Source organism: Canis aureus, chromosome 35 (assembly GCF_053574225.1).
Source record: "Canis aureus isolate CA01 chromosome 35, VMU_Caureus_v.1.0, whole genome shotgun sequence".
Lineage (NCBI taxonomy): Eukaryota > Metazoa > Chordata > Mammalia > Carnivora > Canidae > Canis > Canis aureus.
In genome coordinates this window covers 13,008,667-13,025,128 of record NC_135645.1, presented here as the reverse complement: position 1 = coordinate 13,025,128, position 16,462 = coordinate 13,008,667, and the positions used below count along the sequence as shown (strand labels likewise).

Sequence of the window (16,462 nt, the reverse complement as noted above, 5' to 3'; positions counted from 1 at the left end):
GATTGGCCCTCCAAGCTGAACATGATAAGCCCTGTGGTCTGGTAAGGTTTTCCTCTAGTTTTTTTTGTTTTTTTTTTAAATTTTATTCATTTATTAATGAGAGACACAGAGAGGGAGAGAAGCAGAGACACAGGCAGAGGAGCCTGATGGGGAACTCGATCCCGGGTCTCCAGGATCACACCTGGGGCTGAAGGAGGCGCTAAACCACTGAGCCACCCAGGCTGCCCTTTCCTCTAGTTTTTATGGGTGGAATGGAAGATGGTTTCCCCTCTGAGGATTTGTCTTCCTTCCAAATAGTTAAAATAATGCTTGGCACCATCCTAGTATCATTTATATTAGTCATAAATCCATTTATAGGTTCTGGTGACCTAATAGGTATAAGAGTTTTTCAAATCATGCCCCCTGAAAAGTAAAAATATTTACCCACATAATCCAGCATTTTGCATTCCCTACTCACTTATTTTTATTTTGGTGTAACAAACTTATATAACATTTCCATCATAATTCCGTTTATCATTTCCCATGCTGAAGAAAATACAAGCTATGCAAATATACTCAGTTCCCCCACATGGTAATTTACACATCAAAAGAGAAAAAAGAAGAGTGACAGAGTATGTTCAATTTTTTCTTTTTTTACCCTCTATCTGATTTTGGTTAGACTCTCCAATTTCATGTTGTTTGAGTAGAAAAGTTGCTTCTAGTCATGTTGAAAAAGTCAATTCAACTTTACTTTTCTACTTGAACATTCAGTTATTACCCCAAATCCCAAGTGTCAAGAATCAGATTTATTCTCCGTCATCAATCACACTGGTTCTCAATTTCGACTTCTTTACCTCTGTCAGTGGCACCTGCCTTCCACTCAACCCAGCTGGAAAACCTATTCCTTGGATGAATGATATAGTTCCTAGAAGGAGTGGGGATGAGATATTTCAAGGGAGAGATCAACAAGACTTGATATCTGGCTCAAAGGCATGATTGATCATAGATTACCACTGTCCTGCCCTCATCTCCTTCTTGTCCTCCCTCACTCCTCTTTCCCTCCTTTATCTTTATCATTCACTGCTACTCGGCTAACCTGTCGTGAGTATTATCTTCCATAGGATACTCTTTGACTCAAAACCTTCAATGGCTCCCCAGTGCCATCCAGGGCATGGGTGGGTTGGCCAATGAATTCCGAGGCCTGTCATAATCTGACCCTCTCCAATCATTGTGGGTTCTCCCACTTTTATCCAATGGTCTTATCCTAATCATATCATTCTTCAAGGTCCAGCCTGAGAACTAAATCTTCCATAAAAACTTGGTTTTCTGGGGATGCCTGGGTGGCTCAGCGGTTGAGCACCTGCCTTCAGCCCAGGGCGTGATCCTGCAGTCCTGGGATCAAGTCCCACATAGTGCCTGCATGGAGCCTACTTCTCTCTCTGCCGGTGTCTCTGCCTCTCTCTTTCTGTGTCTCTCATGAATGAATAAATAAATAAGATCTTTAAAAACAAAACAAAACTTGCTTTTCTGGAATCCTAGACTCTCAGGATTGAAAGAAGAGGGACTTTTTATTCTGATTTTCTTTGTTTATCAAAGCACTAACAACCAGTGCTCTGAGGCATTTGGTTTGCTTAGGTCTTTAATACTGTAAGCCTCATCTTTAACCAGACTATCAGCTCTGCGAGGGAAGGATGATTCCTCACAGAGGAATATTTTCCCTGTCTGCATCCTCACCCCTGCCCTAGCAGCAACAGTTGTGTCCACTGAAATAATTACAGAGGAGTGTGTGACTAGTTTCCTTCCCACTACATACCTGTGGTGTGCCTTCTGCTCCTCTGTCTTAACATATTGCTTGTCTCATTTCTGTTTGCATCACAATTGGTTTAATAATTCCTCTGCTTTATAGCATATTGCCTTCCTTACTGCTCCGGCGGACCTCTGAGATTGATATGCTCTCATTTACAGAGAAGAAACTGACTCAGAGAACTTAAGTGACTTGCTCAAGCATACAAAGCAGGAGACCCAGAATTTGAACTAGGGACTATGACTCTGAAGCCCAGCATTTTCTCATTTCACTCCCTGACCTCCCTAATTAGTGTTTTTCTTATATAGAGCTTCTGCTCTACTTCAGGAACAAAGGCCAGAGGTAGATGAAGCCCTATGCCAAACAAAACTTCCTCCTGCGATAGATCACCTCTCCTGGTTGTCCTCTGGGCTACCCCTAGAGGTATTCCAGAACTGGTAAGTCAGGATGACTTAGTAACTGTTTTCTTTTCCCTTTTTTTGTTCCCAGAAATTTGCAGCTGCATTTTAATGGTGAGAGGGCTGAGGAATGACACAGAGATCATAATTTTGTTTTGGTCAAAGACTCATACATTTACATATAAATGAAAAGCAAAAAGGCATGTAAATTGTAGAAAGGGGGAAAAATTAGCTTAGCCTTTCTCCTCAGAAAGAGACTTCTTTGATGACACAGAAAATATAATTTTAGAACCTGAAGGAATGTTACAGATCGTCTATTCAACTCCCTCATTTTACAGAGGTGGAGCCCAGGCCCAGACAGAGAGTATGACTAACCCAAAGTCCAATAGGACATGAAAAGCAAGACTTCCTTTCTCAGCCCCAGCCCTTCTCCCTGTCCCTACCTTTTGGTCTGCTTGGATGTGGCCTCTGTATTCTACAGCTCCTTCATCATTTACAAGGTGCTTAATTAAGATGGTTAATTTTATATGTTGACTGGGCTAAGAGATGCCCAGAAAGTTAGTAACACATTATTTCTGGCCATGTCTGTAAGGGTATTTCGGGGAAAAAATTAGCATTGGAGTCAGTAGACTGACTAAAGAAGATGCTATCACCAGTTCAGTGGGCTTCATCCAATCTGTCAAGGGCCTGAATAAAACCAAAAGGTGGAGGAAGGGTGAATTTGCTCTTTTACTAGTTCTGGGATATCTATCTTTGATGGATCAAAACTCCTGGTTCGCACGTCTTCAGACTTGGATTAGAACTTTTACCATTGTCTCCCCTGGTCCTCAGCTTCTCTGGGCCTCCAGCTTGCAGATGACAGATCAGATCTTGAGACTTCTTGGTTCCTAGAATTGTATGAGCCAATTCCTATAATAAATCTCTCCTATCTCTCTATCTATCATCTATCTATTTATCATCTCCCAATGGCTCTACTTCTCTGGACAGCCCTAACTAATATTATTTCACCACTCAGGTATTGGCTATAGCCTTCTTAGTTGCTGAGATAATAGTGATTCTTGAATATAGAGGTGGTTAGGGTGACTGGGGACACTGGTAGCACAGAAATGCACAAAGAGTGGATGGAGCAAAAAGCAGGACGGAATTTATTCTCTCTCCTAGGGAGGAGAGGGGCCAGACATCTAGAGAAATACAGGTCCCCAAGTTTCTGTATGGCTAGGCCTTTTAAGGGTTTTTGAAGGATGTGAGAGGGTTTTAGCTGTGCCCATGCGGGAGAGTATCGGAAGGGGGTTGACTCTTGGCCAGGTAGAGCTGGAGATGGCAGGTTTTTCAAGGGGCTTTGTCTGGGACTTATTCAAGATGTGAGTTGTGGTCAAACTAGAGAAGAATATATTTTGTAGTTGTGGTCTATTCTCTGAGAATGTAGGGTCCCGTGACCTAGAAAAACAAAGAGTTAGGGACATTGCAGACATCTATGAATTTTGTCTGTCAGCTTGGTTGGAGGGTGGGGGTACTTTAGAGTAGATTCCTTTCAGAGGTTATTGTGTTTGTAGATGCATTTTTAAAAGACTTCATCGACCTCCTTTTGACTGTGGACATCATAGAAGTTGGCAAAGTTGTCTCCAACCCTTTCCAAAGTATGATGTCATTTATAATCCCCTTTGCCCCTCCCATAATTATAAAGAGCCCACCAATTTTTGTGGGTTGCTGGTTTGTCTTAGGAGAGGGGAAGGAGGGAACAGTGGTGCTCCTCTTCCAGGGCCCCATCTGCTGGGGCCTTGTATCTAGTCAAGAAAAAGTTATCCACTTCCAAATAAGTGTCAGGCACTCTTGACACTTAGGATTCAATGACAAACATCCTACCCACAGAGAGCACCAGCCTTCTTGGAACTTTCAGACCAGGAGCAAACTCCAAAATTACATGTATTCTACAGAATTAGAAAGTTTACTTTGCTCATATAATCTAAATCATATCCCAACTACAGAAGATTATAAAACTGTCCTCAGAGATGAGAAAATGTGGGAAATCACTAGATGACAATATTGGTAGATAAAATAAAAATGTTAGAAATTTTTACGGTTCATCATCAAAGGAACATATGTGCCAATCAGTGAGCTGAATTTGCCTCTGAGCTGGTGGCTGGGTCACTCATACTAATTCAGTCTGCATTGTATTCTTAGTAAAGCTCCCAACAAATCCATAATCCCTCAAAAAAAGTATAATTATCCCCATTTTATATTTGAGGAGACAGGATGAAACAATCAAATAACTGCTTAAAATTACTTTGATTTCAGGAATATCTGGTTCTGAAGCCTATGCTATTATTTCTATCCTCACCTCCTCTTCACTCACTGGTGCTTGGGCCCAGGTAAGCTGCTGCAAAGGGTATAAAGATAATATAACCTGCCCACTCTTAATAAACATGTTTCAGGGCACCTGGCTGTCTCAGTCAGTGGAACGTGTGACTCTTGGTCTTGGGTGTGAGTTTGAGTCCCACACTGGATGTAGAGATTACTTGAAAATAAAGTCTTTAAACAAACAAACAAACATGTTTCTATGGAGCCATGTCACTGATTTTTTTCTAACGAATTTTTGAAAAAAGTAATTTAGTCTTGATGTCTAAGAAGATAATCATGGGGAAAGAGACCTTTTCTAATGACCCTGCGATTACTTAAAACCTTTTTGGAACAACATCTGGAAATTGAGTTTGGGAAAGGAGTTCAGACCAGAAAGCATTATCAGTGACTATTTATAATGAAAACACTGTATACATGCTTTAAATTTTAGAAAATAACAAAAGGTCATTTAAGTCCATGTTTCATGAGAAGGTCAAGTTAAATAATTCTGGTCATGATTTTTTTTAAAGGGTGTGGGTAGGTCACTGCAAAGTAATGTACTGCTGGTTTTTTTGTGTGATGTTGAAGTCCATAACAAGATCCTAGCCACGTAGCCGCATTTGGAGGTTAAGAAAGCACAAAAAGCTGCCATTTCATAGCATTAACCTGTTTAGGTGATATTTGTTGATGAATGACCTATTCATTCTACAAACATGTATTGCTTGCTCATATATCCCACATTTGCAACATGTTGGAGATTCAAAGGTGAAAATGTCAGGGTTTTTGCTTTTGAAAACACAGCTTAGTGGAGAAAATAAACGCTTCATTGCAAAACAGCACAGCAATCACTTTGCTGGTGGGATATACAAAGCACCATGGTATGAAAGTGTGAAAGTTTTTCTCACCATGTTTCTTGAACCAAAATAAGAACATGTAGTTTGTGAATCTACTTATGGGGGCCGTAGGGAGCACCCTTTACTTGTAGAGTTTTGCCAAGGGAAGAATATTCCAGGCCACTAATAAAGTGGTCTGAGAATTCCTCCCAGATTTGCCTGTGTTTTCTCCCCAGTGCCCTGTTGCCTCTGATTATCATTCTGTTATTCATCACAGACTCACTCAACCAAAATTTGCTGACTGACTAGTCAGGCAGTGTAAGTGATACAAAAGAAAGGAGCATTGCCTTTTTTTGATAAGACAAAAACCCAGAACCTCCAAAGTTTAGCACCAGAGGAAGGTGATGCTCCATGAGGGGGTGGTTAGCTGATGCTAGTAGTTCCGGTATCCTCCCTCCGAGATTTAACTTCCTCTGGAGGTTTCAGGCTGTCTCCTTCCTGTGAGCTTCTCCCAGAGAAACACTCTGGCTCATGCTGGATTTGAAACATTTGTTTCCTTCCCAGAAAGCCTTTGAAATTTCATTTTTTTCACATAACCGAGCAGATTTAGAACCACAATCTTTTTTTCCCTTCAGCACCGGGGATGCTGCAGGGTGGCAGAGGGAACATAGGGGAGATACTGCCAACAATTGGCTTCGAAGCCAGGGAAGGTGTTCCAGCCAATGTTATATCATTCCTGGAGTCAGAAGTGATTGATGTATTAAAAGCTGATTCTATCTCCATTATCTCCTTTGCAGTGGGTTCGGTAAACAAGACCCTCTCCATTCCTTGACAGTTAAACAGCAAACTGCTGCCATTTTCTTAGTGGTAGCCAATCCGCTCATGGCCAGTCTTGTGTTTCCTATTCTTATCCCTTCCCCTTACTCCCATCTGGATTATTTTGAAGCAGATCTCAGACATTTTATCATTTCATGCATAAATATTTCAGTATGTATCTTTAAAATATAAGGACTCTTTTTAAAAATGCAAACACAGTACTATTATTTCACTTAAAAAATGAATAATACAAAAAAATGAATAATACCTTACTATAACCAAATACCCAGATGGTATTAAAGTTTCCTCCATCTTCTCATAATTTTTTTTACAGTTGTTTTGTTTGAATTAGCATCCACACAGCTATTGAATGGTGCTTGAAATGTGGCTGCTCAGAATTGTGATAAGCAAGCGTAAAATATACAAGAGAGCTAGAAATAACACATAAAAAGATATTAAATATTAATAATTTTGCATTGATAATATGTGTCAATAATAATACTTTTATATATTGGGCTAATTAGAATATAGTATGAAAATTAATTTCACCTATTTATTTTTACATTTTATATGTGGCTAGTAGAAAATTTTAAATTACCCATGTAGCTTACGTCCTATTTCTATTGGTTAGTGCTGATCTAGAGGCTTGATCAGTTTCAGGATTTATTTATTTATTTATTTATTTATTTATTTATTTATTTATTTATGTTTGGCAAGACGATTTCATAGATGGCAGTGTGTTCTTCCATGGGGAGGCACATAATGGTTGGTTCACTTTTTGTGCTGCTAAAGATCGATCGGGAGTCCCAGTGTTACAGCCTGATCCACCTGTGTCTAATACTCCATTAGCTTCCCACCTAATGGTTTGAGCAGCCACTAGTGATCAATCCCCAGATCCACTCTTTCATTATAGGGTGTTATGGACTAAATGTTTGTGTTTTCCTCCAAATTCTTGTTAAACCCCAACCCCAATGTGATCGATAGTATGGAGGTGGGGTCTTTGGGAGATAATTAGAGTTAAATGAGATCACAATAGAGTCCTCATGAGGGGGTTAGGGTCCTTAGAAGAAAAAACCAGAAAACTAGCTCTCTCTCTCCACCCTGTGAGGATACAGCAAGAAAGTGGCCATCTACTTCCTGGTGAGAGGAAGAAGGCTCTCACCAGGCCCTGAATCTGCTGGCACCACCAGCCTCCAGAGCTGTGAGAAATCAGTGCTTGCTGCTCAAGCCACCCAGACTATGATATTCTGGTATGGCAGCCTGAGTCGACAGTCTGTTGTTCTTTTTGCCTTTTTATATTAAAAAAAAAAACTTCCCTTCATCAAAGATTTGGTTATAGTGAAGTTCAAATTATACAGGATGAATGATTCTTTCCTATGTTTACCAGTTGTCAAAGAATGGGTTGGTTTTTTGGCATCTTCTAAAAGTGTCCAAAGAGGATTTGAAAAAAATTGTTTTAAATATTATAATTAACTCATGAATTTTAATCATTTACTGTTTTAAAAACTATTCCAGTTATCTTTTTTGATGCTCAAATTGTTTCCACTTTGGCCAGTGGAGGGACCATCCTATAGGCTTCTGGGTCTTTCTGACTCAACCTCAATCTTTTTAAAGTTTTTTCTTTCTGGTATACTAAGATGTTCCAGGGTCACATTTTAGATTTCCTGCCCCCAAACAGGAATTGATTATTTTCCAAAGAAGCTCTGATTCCTTTTATTGGAAAGTGCTTTTTTAGTGGCTATAATCTGGGTTCTAAGAGTATTTATTGCTAAACTTATGGTCATTGCTTCTAAGTTCTTTAGTGGGAAGAGAAAAGAAATACACATTTTTTAAAGGAGAAAATACAGTGATTTCACATTCAAATTTAGATTATGGAGTTTTTATAGAACTTTCATATTTTATATTTATCTCTTTACACTAAAAACTTAGGTCCTGATGACATCAGTCTAAATACTTATTTTGCCTCATCCACACACATACATATGGAATAGTGTCAGAATAACAACTTCAGCATTATTACTGACAAACTGATATCTCACAACAATTTAAAAATTATCTATAATTCTTCAGGCTCTTGGAGAGGTATACATGTCTTAGAGAGGTATAGTCAAATTTAATTTTTAGAATTTGCTTATTATTGTGAATATTTAATCCAGATAAAGGTATTTTTTTTTGTCTTTCAGCACTTTAAATATTCCATTCCATTCTCTTGTTGCTTGCCTAGTTTCTTTCTTTTTTTTTTTTTTAAGATTGTGTTTACTTATTCATGAGAGACACACACACACACACACAGAGAGAGAGAGAGAGAGAGAGAGGCAGAGAGACACAGGCAGAGAGAGAAGCAGGCTCCATGCAGGGAGCCCGGTGTGGGACTCGATCCTGGGTCTCCAGGATCACGCCCTGAGCCGAAGGCGGCACTAAGCCGCTGGGCCACCAGGGCTGCCCAAGAACACCTTCTTAAATAGAGTCTGTGCCTTGCAGCTCTTTCAGCTATCATCCAGTTCTTACACTGGAATTCTATTGATACGGCAGTAAGGTGTGTGGGAGGGGAGACATTCTAAAATTTTGTCATTAAATCTCAGTGTTTTATTGGGGCTTGAGATGACTTTAGATGTCCTTGAGATGACTTTCAGAATGCTTCTTAGTGTTTTTACTCCCTGTCTCCCTGCTCCTTGCCCATTAGATGACACAAGAAAGCTAGAGAAGGATTTTGGTTTAATTCCCATAAGGTGATTAATTCCCATAAGGTGATATAAGACTCCAGTAAAAAGTCTTCCTCTGTAATATAGACCTTTGCTGTGAAGAACACTCTGGACATATTTCAAAATGGTTATATTACCCTCCACTGCAAGAGATATGAAGAGATTTTTTTTTGGTTATCATGAAAAGCTGGTGTGGGGCCTCCCAGCACTATGGCCCCTTGGAGTCTCTCATTCTCACACTAGTTCATACTCAGCCTCCAGCAATATTTTTAAATCACCATTTAAGAGTTCCTATCAGTTTATGGCTCTAGAAGCTTCTGCCCCAGGTTAGCTGATATCAGAAAACCGTCCTTTTCTGGATTTGCTTGTATTGCCAGGTTTCTAGGTAGTGCATTGCCCAGAGACCTCAATTCTCTAATAGGTTCAAGAAAAGTTGCTGATTTTCAGTTTGTTCAGATTTTTTTCTTGTTGTAACTATGGCAGTAATGTCTACTAAGCTTTTTACATGCTGGAGTTAAAATTCTAAGTCCTTACACATTTAATATATTTGGGATCATTCTTTGTTCTGACTTGTATACTGATATTTTTAAAACCTTTGAACTTTGATTTATCATAAGAAGGTTCCCATGTTATGAAAATTCTGTATAAACATTATCTAAAATATTTTCTTAATCCCTACATGTGCTCTGGACCAATGCTGTCCAGTAGAACTTTTTGTGATGATGGAAATGTTCTCATGTGTGCTGTTTATAGAATGACCACTAGCCACAGGTGGTTATTGAGTACTGAAAATGTGTCTAGTGCAACTGAAGAACAGAATTTTTAATTTTACTTAATTTTATTTAATTTAAATTTAAATAGCCATATATGGCCAGTGGCTACTGTATTAGCTAGCACAACTCTTGACACACTAGCTTTCCTTCAGAGTTTCTTTAAAAAGCTTGAACTCAAAAAAAAAAAAAAAAAAAAAGCTTGAACTCACAAGTGTTTTTTCCCCCCTTCTGGGACCTTCACTTATGTTCATTGCTTTGCATGGAACAATCTTCCCCAGACTCATTTCACTGAAAACTTATTTCTATCCTAGAGACTACTCTATGTATTGCTTCCTCAGATTGGCCTTCCTTGACCCCTCAATCTATAGAAGGTTAGTTTCCTATATTATTCTTGCTCATAAAAGCCTCCTTACCTCCTTAATAATATTTACCCTAACTGATAATTATATATTCATGTGTATGCATCTTTATTTAATGTCTGTTTCTCCTGCTAAGTTAGCAGCTCCATGAAGACAGCACACTTGTATCATTCATCATTATGTCTCTGGGGCCCAGAACAACTCCTGTCACATTAGAACTTCAATCAAAGGCAAAACAGTGAGTGGGGTTCTGTTTGTGTAACTACCAGGGCAACATAACAAGAACCAACTCTTTTATTTATTCTCCTTGTTTTTGTTTTCTTTGACAAGAATTAAAACATACATTATGATTTCAACTGCCATGATGTTGCTTATGATTAGACACAATTAAAACAAAAAATTTAAGAACTTTGAAATTTCTCCTACATTTCCCCAGGGTAAAGTCTGGTAAAGGTTTGAGGGCGATGGTGTGGGTGGAGAGGTAGGTGGGATGGAGTTATCAGGCACACTTTTGCTTTCTTCTTCATTAAAAGGATTTATTCCTCCCGGTTTTCCATCTTTGTTCTAGAATTGTCACTGAATTGTTTCTTTCTTACTAACATATCTCACAGCTGTTCTTTCTTGTGTCTAAACCATCATTTAATTTATTTTCTTGATAACTTGATAAAGCTATTTTCCTCCTTCTTTCCTATTTCTACTCTACTAGAACAATTTGCCTTATCTCATGGCAATTTGGCTCCTATTCTTCACCTCTCTGCAAATTTTGAGCAAGCTTTGCCCTTCTCTCCATTCTTCTCTATTTCAGTCTTCTAGACAGCTTTATAATATTTTAATATTATAATATTTTCTTTATAATATTTTCAAAAGTTAAATAAGTCATCTAAGAAGAGCATCACATTGTTATCTCTAAGCACTCCTACTTCTTCAGCCTTTTCTTGATCCCCGAATACGTGGGGACAGGGCAATTCTTGATTTAAAAAACTGTGTTCCTTGTTATGATTGAGCACTAGGTGTTGCATGTAAGTGATGAACCACTGAATTCTACTCCTGAAACCAATATTGCACTGTAAATTACCTAACTAGAATTTAAACAAAAATTTGAAAAAAGAAAAAAATACCCTCAGTGCTCAATGTTCCTTGCTCAAAATCCTCTTTCAAGAATGCAAGCTGGTGTAGCCACTATGGAAAACGGTATTCGGGTTCCTCAAAAAGTTGAAAATAGAGCTACCCTATGACCCAGCAATTGTACTACTAGGGATTTATCCAAAAGATACAAATGTAGTGATCCGATGTGGGGGCACCTGCACCCCCAATGTTTATAGAAGCAATGTCCACAATAGCCAAACTATGGAAAGAGCCCAGATGTCCATTGACAGGTGAATGAATAAAGAAGATTTCATATATATAATGGACTACTACTCAGCCATCGTAAATAATGAAATCTTGCCATTTGCAATGACATGGACAGAACAAGAGAATATTATGCCAAGTAAAATAAGTCAATCAGAGAAAGACAATTACATTATCTCACTCATATGTGAAATTTAAGAAACAAAACAGGATCACAGGGGAAGAGAGGACAAAATAAAATAAGACAAACTCCTCTGATTTGAGAGAGAGGGAGACAAACCATAAGAGACTCTTAATCATAGGAAACAAACTGAGGGTCACTGGAGGTAGGGGGATGGGGTAACTGAGTTATGAACCTTTAGGAGGGCATGTGATATAATGAATACTGGATATTATATAAGACTGATGAATCACTGACCTCTCCCCTGGAACCAGAACCAATAATATATTATATGTTAATAATTGAATTTAAATAAAATTAAAAAAATTCTCCCTCAAGACAGTTTATTTCTACTCAGTTTCAACTCAAAATATCATCCTTGATATTTTCAGGCAAGATACCTATGATTAAACACAAGTAATAAATATTCTTTTATAGATAGAGCACACATTCTAATCTAAATTTTCTTACACATGATTTTCCCCCCAATAACTCTGTAAAGTCAACAGAACAGAGATCATTACCCTCATTTTACTCCTCCAGAAACTGAGGCATGGAAAGATTTACTCTAGAGTTTGTCAGCAGAAGAATATGGACTTTGATTGAAGTTTATAGAAGCAGGTCATTTAGGAAATGGAAATCCCCAGTTGTGAGTGGTTACAGAGATAGCCAGTTGCCTCTAGAAGTGCTTTCTTCCCCCTTGCTCCATTTGGACTTCTCTGGAGGCAATGGTAGGTGAGTTTGCCAGGTACCAACAAAGGCTTGCTCCATTGAAGGAACAGAAAGTATTTCAGTTCAACAAAAACAGAGCCTGGGATAAAAGCCCAGAGGGCTTACACACATCCTAGAAGGAAGTAGGAAAGCAAGGAAGGGAAAAGGACAGGAACAAAGTAGGAGGGGAAAGAGAATAAGTGACAGAGGTGGAAAAAGGTGTGAAATAATTTGCCCCTAATTGGTCTTTATGAAAATTTGATATATGAAAATTCCTACTTGAAAATGAGATAAATAAAGAGGTAATTATTTGCATTACAAATTAACTCTTCACTTCTAAAGAGTATTTACCACAGGTGTGATTCTGTGATGTGAGACTTTAGAAAGGAATCTGACTTGGGGGAGGGAGGAGATTTAAACAATAAAATCCTGATTATATAATATAATGGGAAATAATCCACAGATAAAGGGGGAGACATCTAAAGAAAGAGGTGGTTGTACAGGGTGCTCTCTGCAGAGCTCGGGTTTTTAAAAGGTACATGAACAAAAGACAGAGAGAGGGGATTATAGATAAGCTTGAACACAAAAGACTATCAATGCACCTTCAAGAACAAAATAAAGGAGGCTAAAGTCAGGAATAAACCGAGCTTTATAAAAAGTGCTAAAGACTGCTATAAGGATGTAAAAGCTTTGCTTAGACTTGGGAGAACAAACGTGGGGCAACTTGCTCTTTGAATAAGTGAGATGATACAACGTTAACAGAAGTTAGGTAGTTCTTATGAATTTTTAAAAAAAGGTTTTATTTATTTATTCATGAGAGACACACAGAGAGAGGCAGAGACACAGGCAGAGGGAGAAGCAGGCTCCATGACAGGAGCGTGATGTGGGACTCCATCCCAGATCCCCAGGATCATGCCCTGAGCCAAAGGCAGACGCAACCCCCGAGCCACTCAGGCGTCTCAGTTCCTATGGTTTTGTTTTATTTATTTTGCTTCTGTCTTTTCTAAGGTGCAGAAAGACAGAGGAAATTGGTTTTTCTTAGATAGTATGGAAGGAGTGTATTGATACTAGCCCACCTGGGCAAGGAATGGACATTCCCAAGGTCTGGGCATCAAAGACAGAAGACATGGGGAGATTTGGGAGAAAGGTGGGGGAGAAGACATAGGAGAGGGACAAAGCCACAAGGACGGTAATCTGTCCCTTCCCTCTTCCACAATCTGCTCAGATCTTGAGTAAATTCCACTAAAACTTACTAATTGCTTAGTGTTAAGTGGATTTCTTATGGAAAAAGAAGATTGAACTCAGCTTGGCTCCCAGGGGGACGTGGGGAAAATGAAAACCAGCCTTCAGATGCTGGGGCCAGAGGAAAGGGACAGCACGATATACTGCCTTCAATGTTGAAAGGAAGGTGCCATGAGAATTGAAGTCCCACATGGGTGAGAAAGTAAGAAAACAGGGAACCTCTCTAAGTGGGTTTAAGTTTCTAGTGCTAGAGGAATTAAATGCCAGGAAATTGAAATCATGTGCAACGCAGAGGGCTTCTCGGCCTCTCTTAGTAATCTATTGCTAATTACAGCTAATGGCAGAAGTGCCTGAAGGCTGAAGGCTTTTCTCAAAGGGGAACAGGTTAGGTTCTACCAAATATGGATCCGGAAGCTCTGACATCCATTCTACTGCAAATGATTAGTATAAGCTTAAGCCAATCATGGTATTCCATTCCCTTTGCCAGGATGAATTTTGGCGTACAACAGTGACTTACTCTTGGTTCATAAGACACAAGCAGAAGTCTCCTAAGGGTACTAGGCAAAGAAATGACATGAAGAAGAGCAGAGTAGTTCTGCTGCTGGTGGACATCGTTGTATGGGATAGGACTCCTGGAACTACCCCATCATTACCTCGGACTAATAGAGGTACGGGGTGAGGAGCCAGCTTGAGCACAAAGCCAGTACAAGTTTCCCCTGGTATCTAACAGTGGAGTTATTCCTATGATGTCTTTTGTAAGCCAAAGTGGAGTAAAGTGAAGAAGTAATGACCATTAATTTGTATGGAAACATTTTGAGCATTCCCTAACCCAGGAATAAACTCTCAGGCCCTTTCTGATACTTTAGGACACATCTTGCTAACAGATGCAGGAAATAAATCAACATAAAGCACAGATGCTTACAGACACAGTTCAAAGCTCTGAGAGCTTGATGCTGAGATGCTGTATGGAGTTCCCCGGGGAAGGAGCTTGGTGAAGCCATGCTGGCTGCCCTAAGTGGGTGCAGCGTCTGTAATGGCTGGCTGCAGCACAAACTCTGAATGCTATTTTTGCTTTTCACCCTTTTTTGTGAAAGAGAAAATCCTCTTTGGATTTCTTTGGTTAGCAAAAATAGGGACTAATGTAGGTCTTTGTGAGAGCAAAGTGGCATAACTTGACATTTAAAAAAGTGAGGGATACCTGTACTCCAAGATGGCAGAGAGGTGAGCTAAAAAGAGCATAAATCCACGATGACATTGACAAGTCACTGAATCTGCCAACCTGAAGCTCATACTACCTACAGTGTTCTTCATAAGTGATAATAGTAAACTTTCTCCTTATGACAATTTGAGGTAGGGTTTTTTGCTGTTTGGGACAAGGAAATCCAACTGATACAATGATATATATATTGAATTCAAAACATTTTACATATATTTTCTTTTTTTTTAAGATTTTATTTATTTATTTATTCATGAGAGACACACACAGAGAGAGAGAGAGAGAGAGGCAGAGACACAGGCCGAGGGAGAAGCAGGCTCCATGCAGAGAGCCTGATGTGGAACTCAATCCCAGGACCCCAAGATCACACCCTGGGCCAAAGGCAGACACTAAACCGCTGAGCCACCCAGGGATCCCCCATATAGTTTCATAGCTCCCTTGATATACAACTAACTTGGGGCTTGAATTCAACAAAACATTATGATATTTTCATAGCCCCCTTGATGTACAACTAACTTGGGGCTAGGCAACAATGGCAAGTGTACTTGTGGATGGCTGAAAGAATGGTGCTAACCTGTGCATATCCTACAAACATTGCTTGCTCTGAGGATTCAAGCCTCGATGTCTTATCAATAACTTGACAACATTCCCTTTGATATCTTCTTCCATGAAGATAATTCAAATCTCAATCTAGTATAAGGCAGAAAATAGCGTCACAATTCAAAGTGACTTTGCAAGCTGGAATGCTAGGATAAAACCAACAAGTTGAATAGATGACAAATACAAGGTCCGCACTGGCTCCAAAAATCTAGGACACATCTTAAGACACAGGAGTTCAAGATGAGTGAGACTTGGTTTAGTAGAACTTTAATAGAAGACATCTGGGAAATTCAGGTGAGTATGGATTGTGGATGCTATTGTCTGCTGCCCAGATTCCTCTTTCAAAACTAAGGCACAATTCCCCCAGCTGTGGGTGTATTGGTGGCTAACGGCCAAGTGCTCTCAGCTAAGTCCCTCTCTAGGCATGGTCCTCAGCTGAGGAGAGTCATGCCCTTCACTCCCCCGGTTGGGCCTCTTCCTTGGAAATAGCCGCTTTTCAGACTTGATCAATATGGGTGTATAAAGGCCTGGTCCATGTACCTAAGGGTGGGAAAAGTCTGAAAGGCCATCTTAGATCCAGAGAACCCTGTATGATCTGCTAACGCCTTTGTTACAGTTGAATCAGAGTGACTCGGTTCATATGACCTGGGGAACTCTATGGTACAGGAAATATCATGGAGAGGAGAAATGCCCTGTAGATTTTATGGTAAGCCTCAATAGGAAAACCCAAAGAGACCCCTAGGATTCAGAAGTGAGGCAAGCTACCTATAGCGGGGAAGTATATGCCTTTTGAAAACAAGCTCCGTGTATGCTACTGGTTCTTGGCAGAATCAGAGAAACTGACCACCTGATACCAAGTGTCCATGCAGCCGGAACTGCCCATCATAACTTCTGTCAGACCCCCAACAACGATCAGAAGGAAAGAAGGTTGTACATCTGGGATCAGTTACGAGCAGAGCCAGAGAGCTATAATAAGCTGCATGGTAGGTGGCCCAGACTTCTACGTCACCCACCACTCTTGCACTGATACTTCAGCCCTACCTTATACTTATGGCTACCATGGGGAGAGGGGAAAATCTGAATTTGGTTTATGAGTAAGTAAGATCAGTATATGGCTGAAACCAAAAGTAGACTATTGCTGTACTTCATGGGTGCAGCTCCATTTAGGAATGTCTCTCAAAG

The 16,462-nt window shown here is 39.7% G+C and overlaps 1 protein-coding gene across 3 annotated transcripts in view; it reads left to right on the top strand.

The window, feature by feature from the left end:
* Window positions 1-16,462, top strand: part of QTRT2 (queuine tRNA-ribosyltransferase accessory subunit 2) — a 144,202-nt gene that overhangs the window by 27,326 nt on the left and 100,414 nt on the right. For 2 of the 3 annotated variants that reach the window (XR_013372377.1, XM_077884110.1), the window contains exon 11: window positions 4,477-4,550. Coding sequence is in view for 2 of the 3 variants with exons in the window: in XM_077884110.1 (XP_077740236.1) it covers window positions 4,477-4,492 (16 nt within the window). In the remaining variant the exon portion in view is untranslated. Of the gene's footprint in view, window positions 1-4,476; window positions 4,632-16,462 lie in introns of those variants that run through there. The other variant, XM_077884111.1, reaches the window with a different exon arrangement.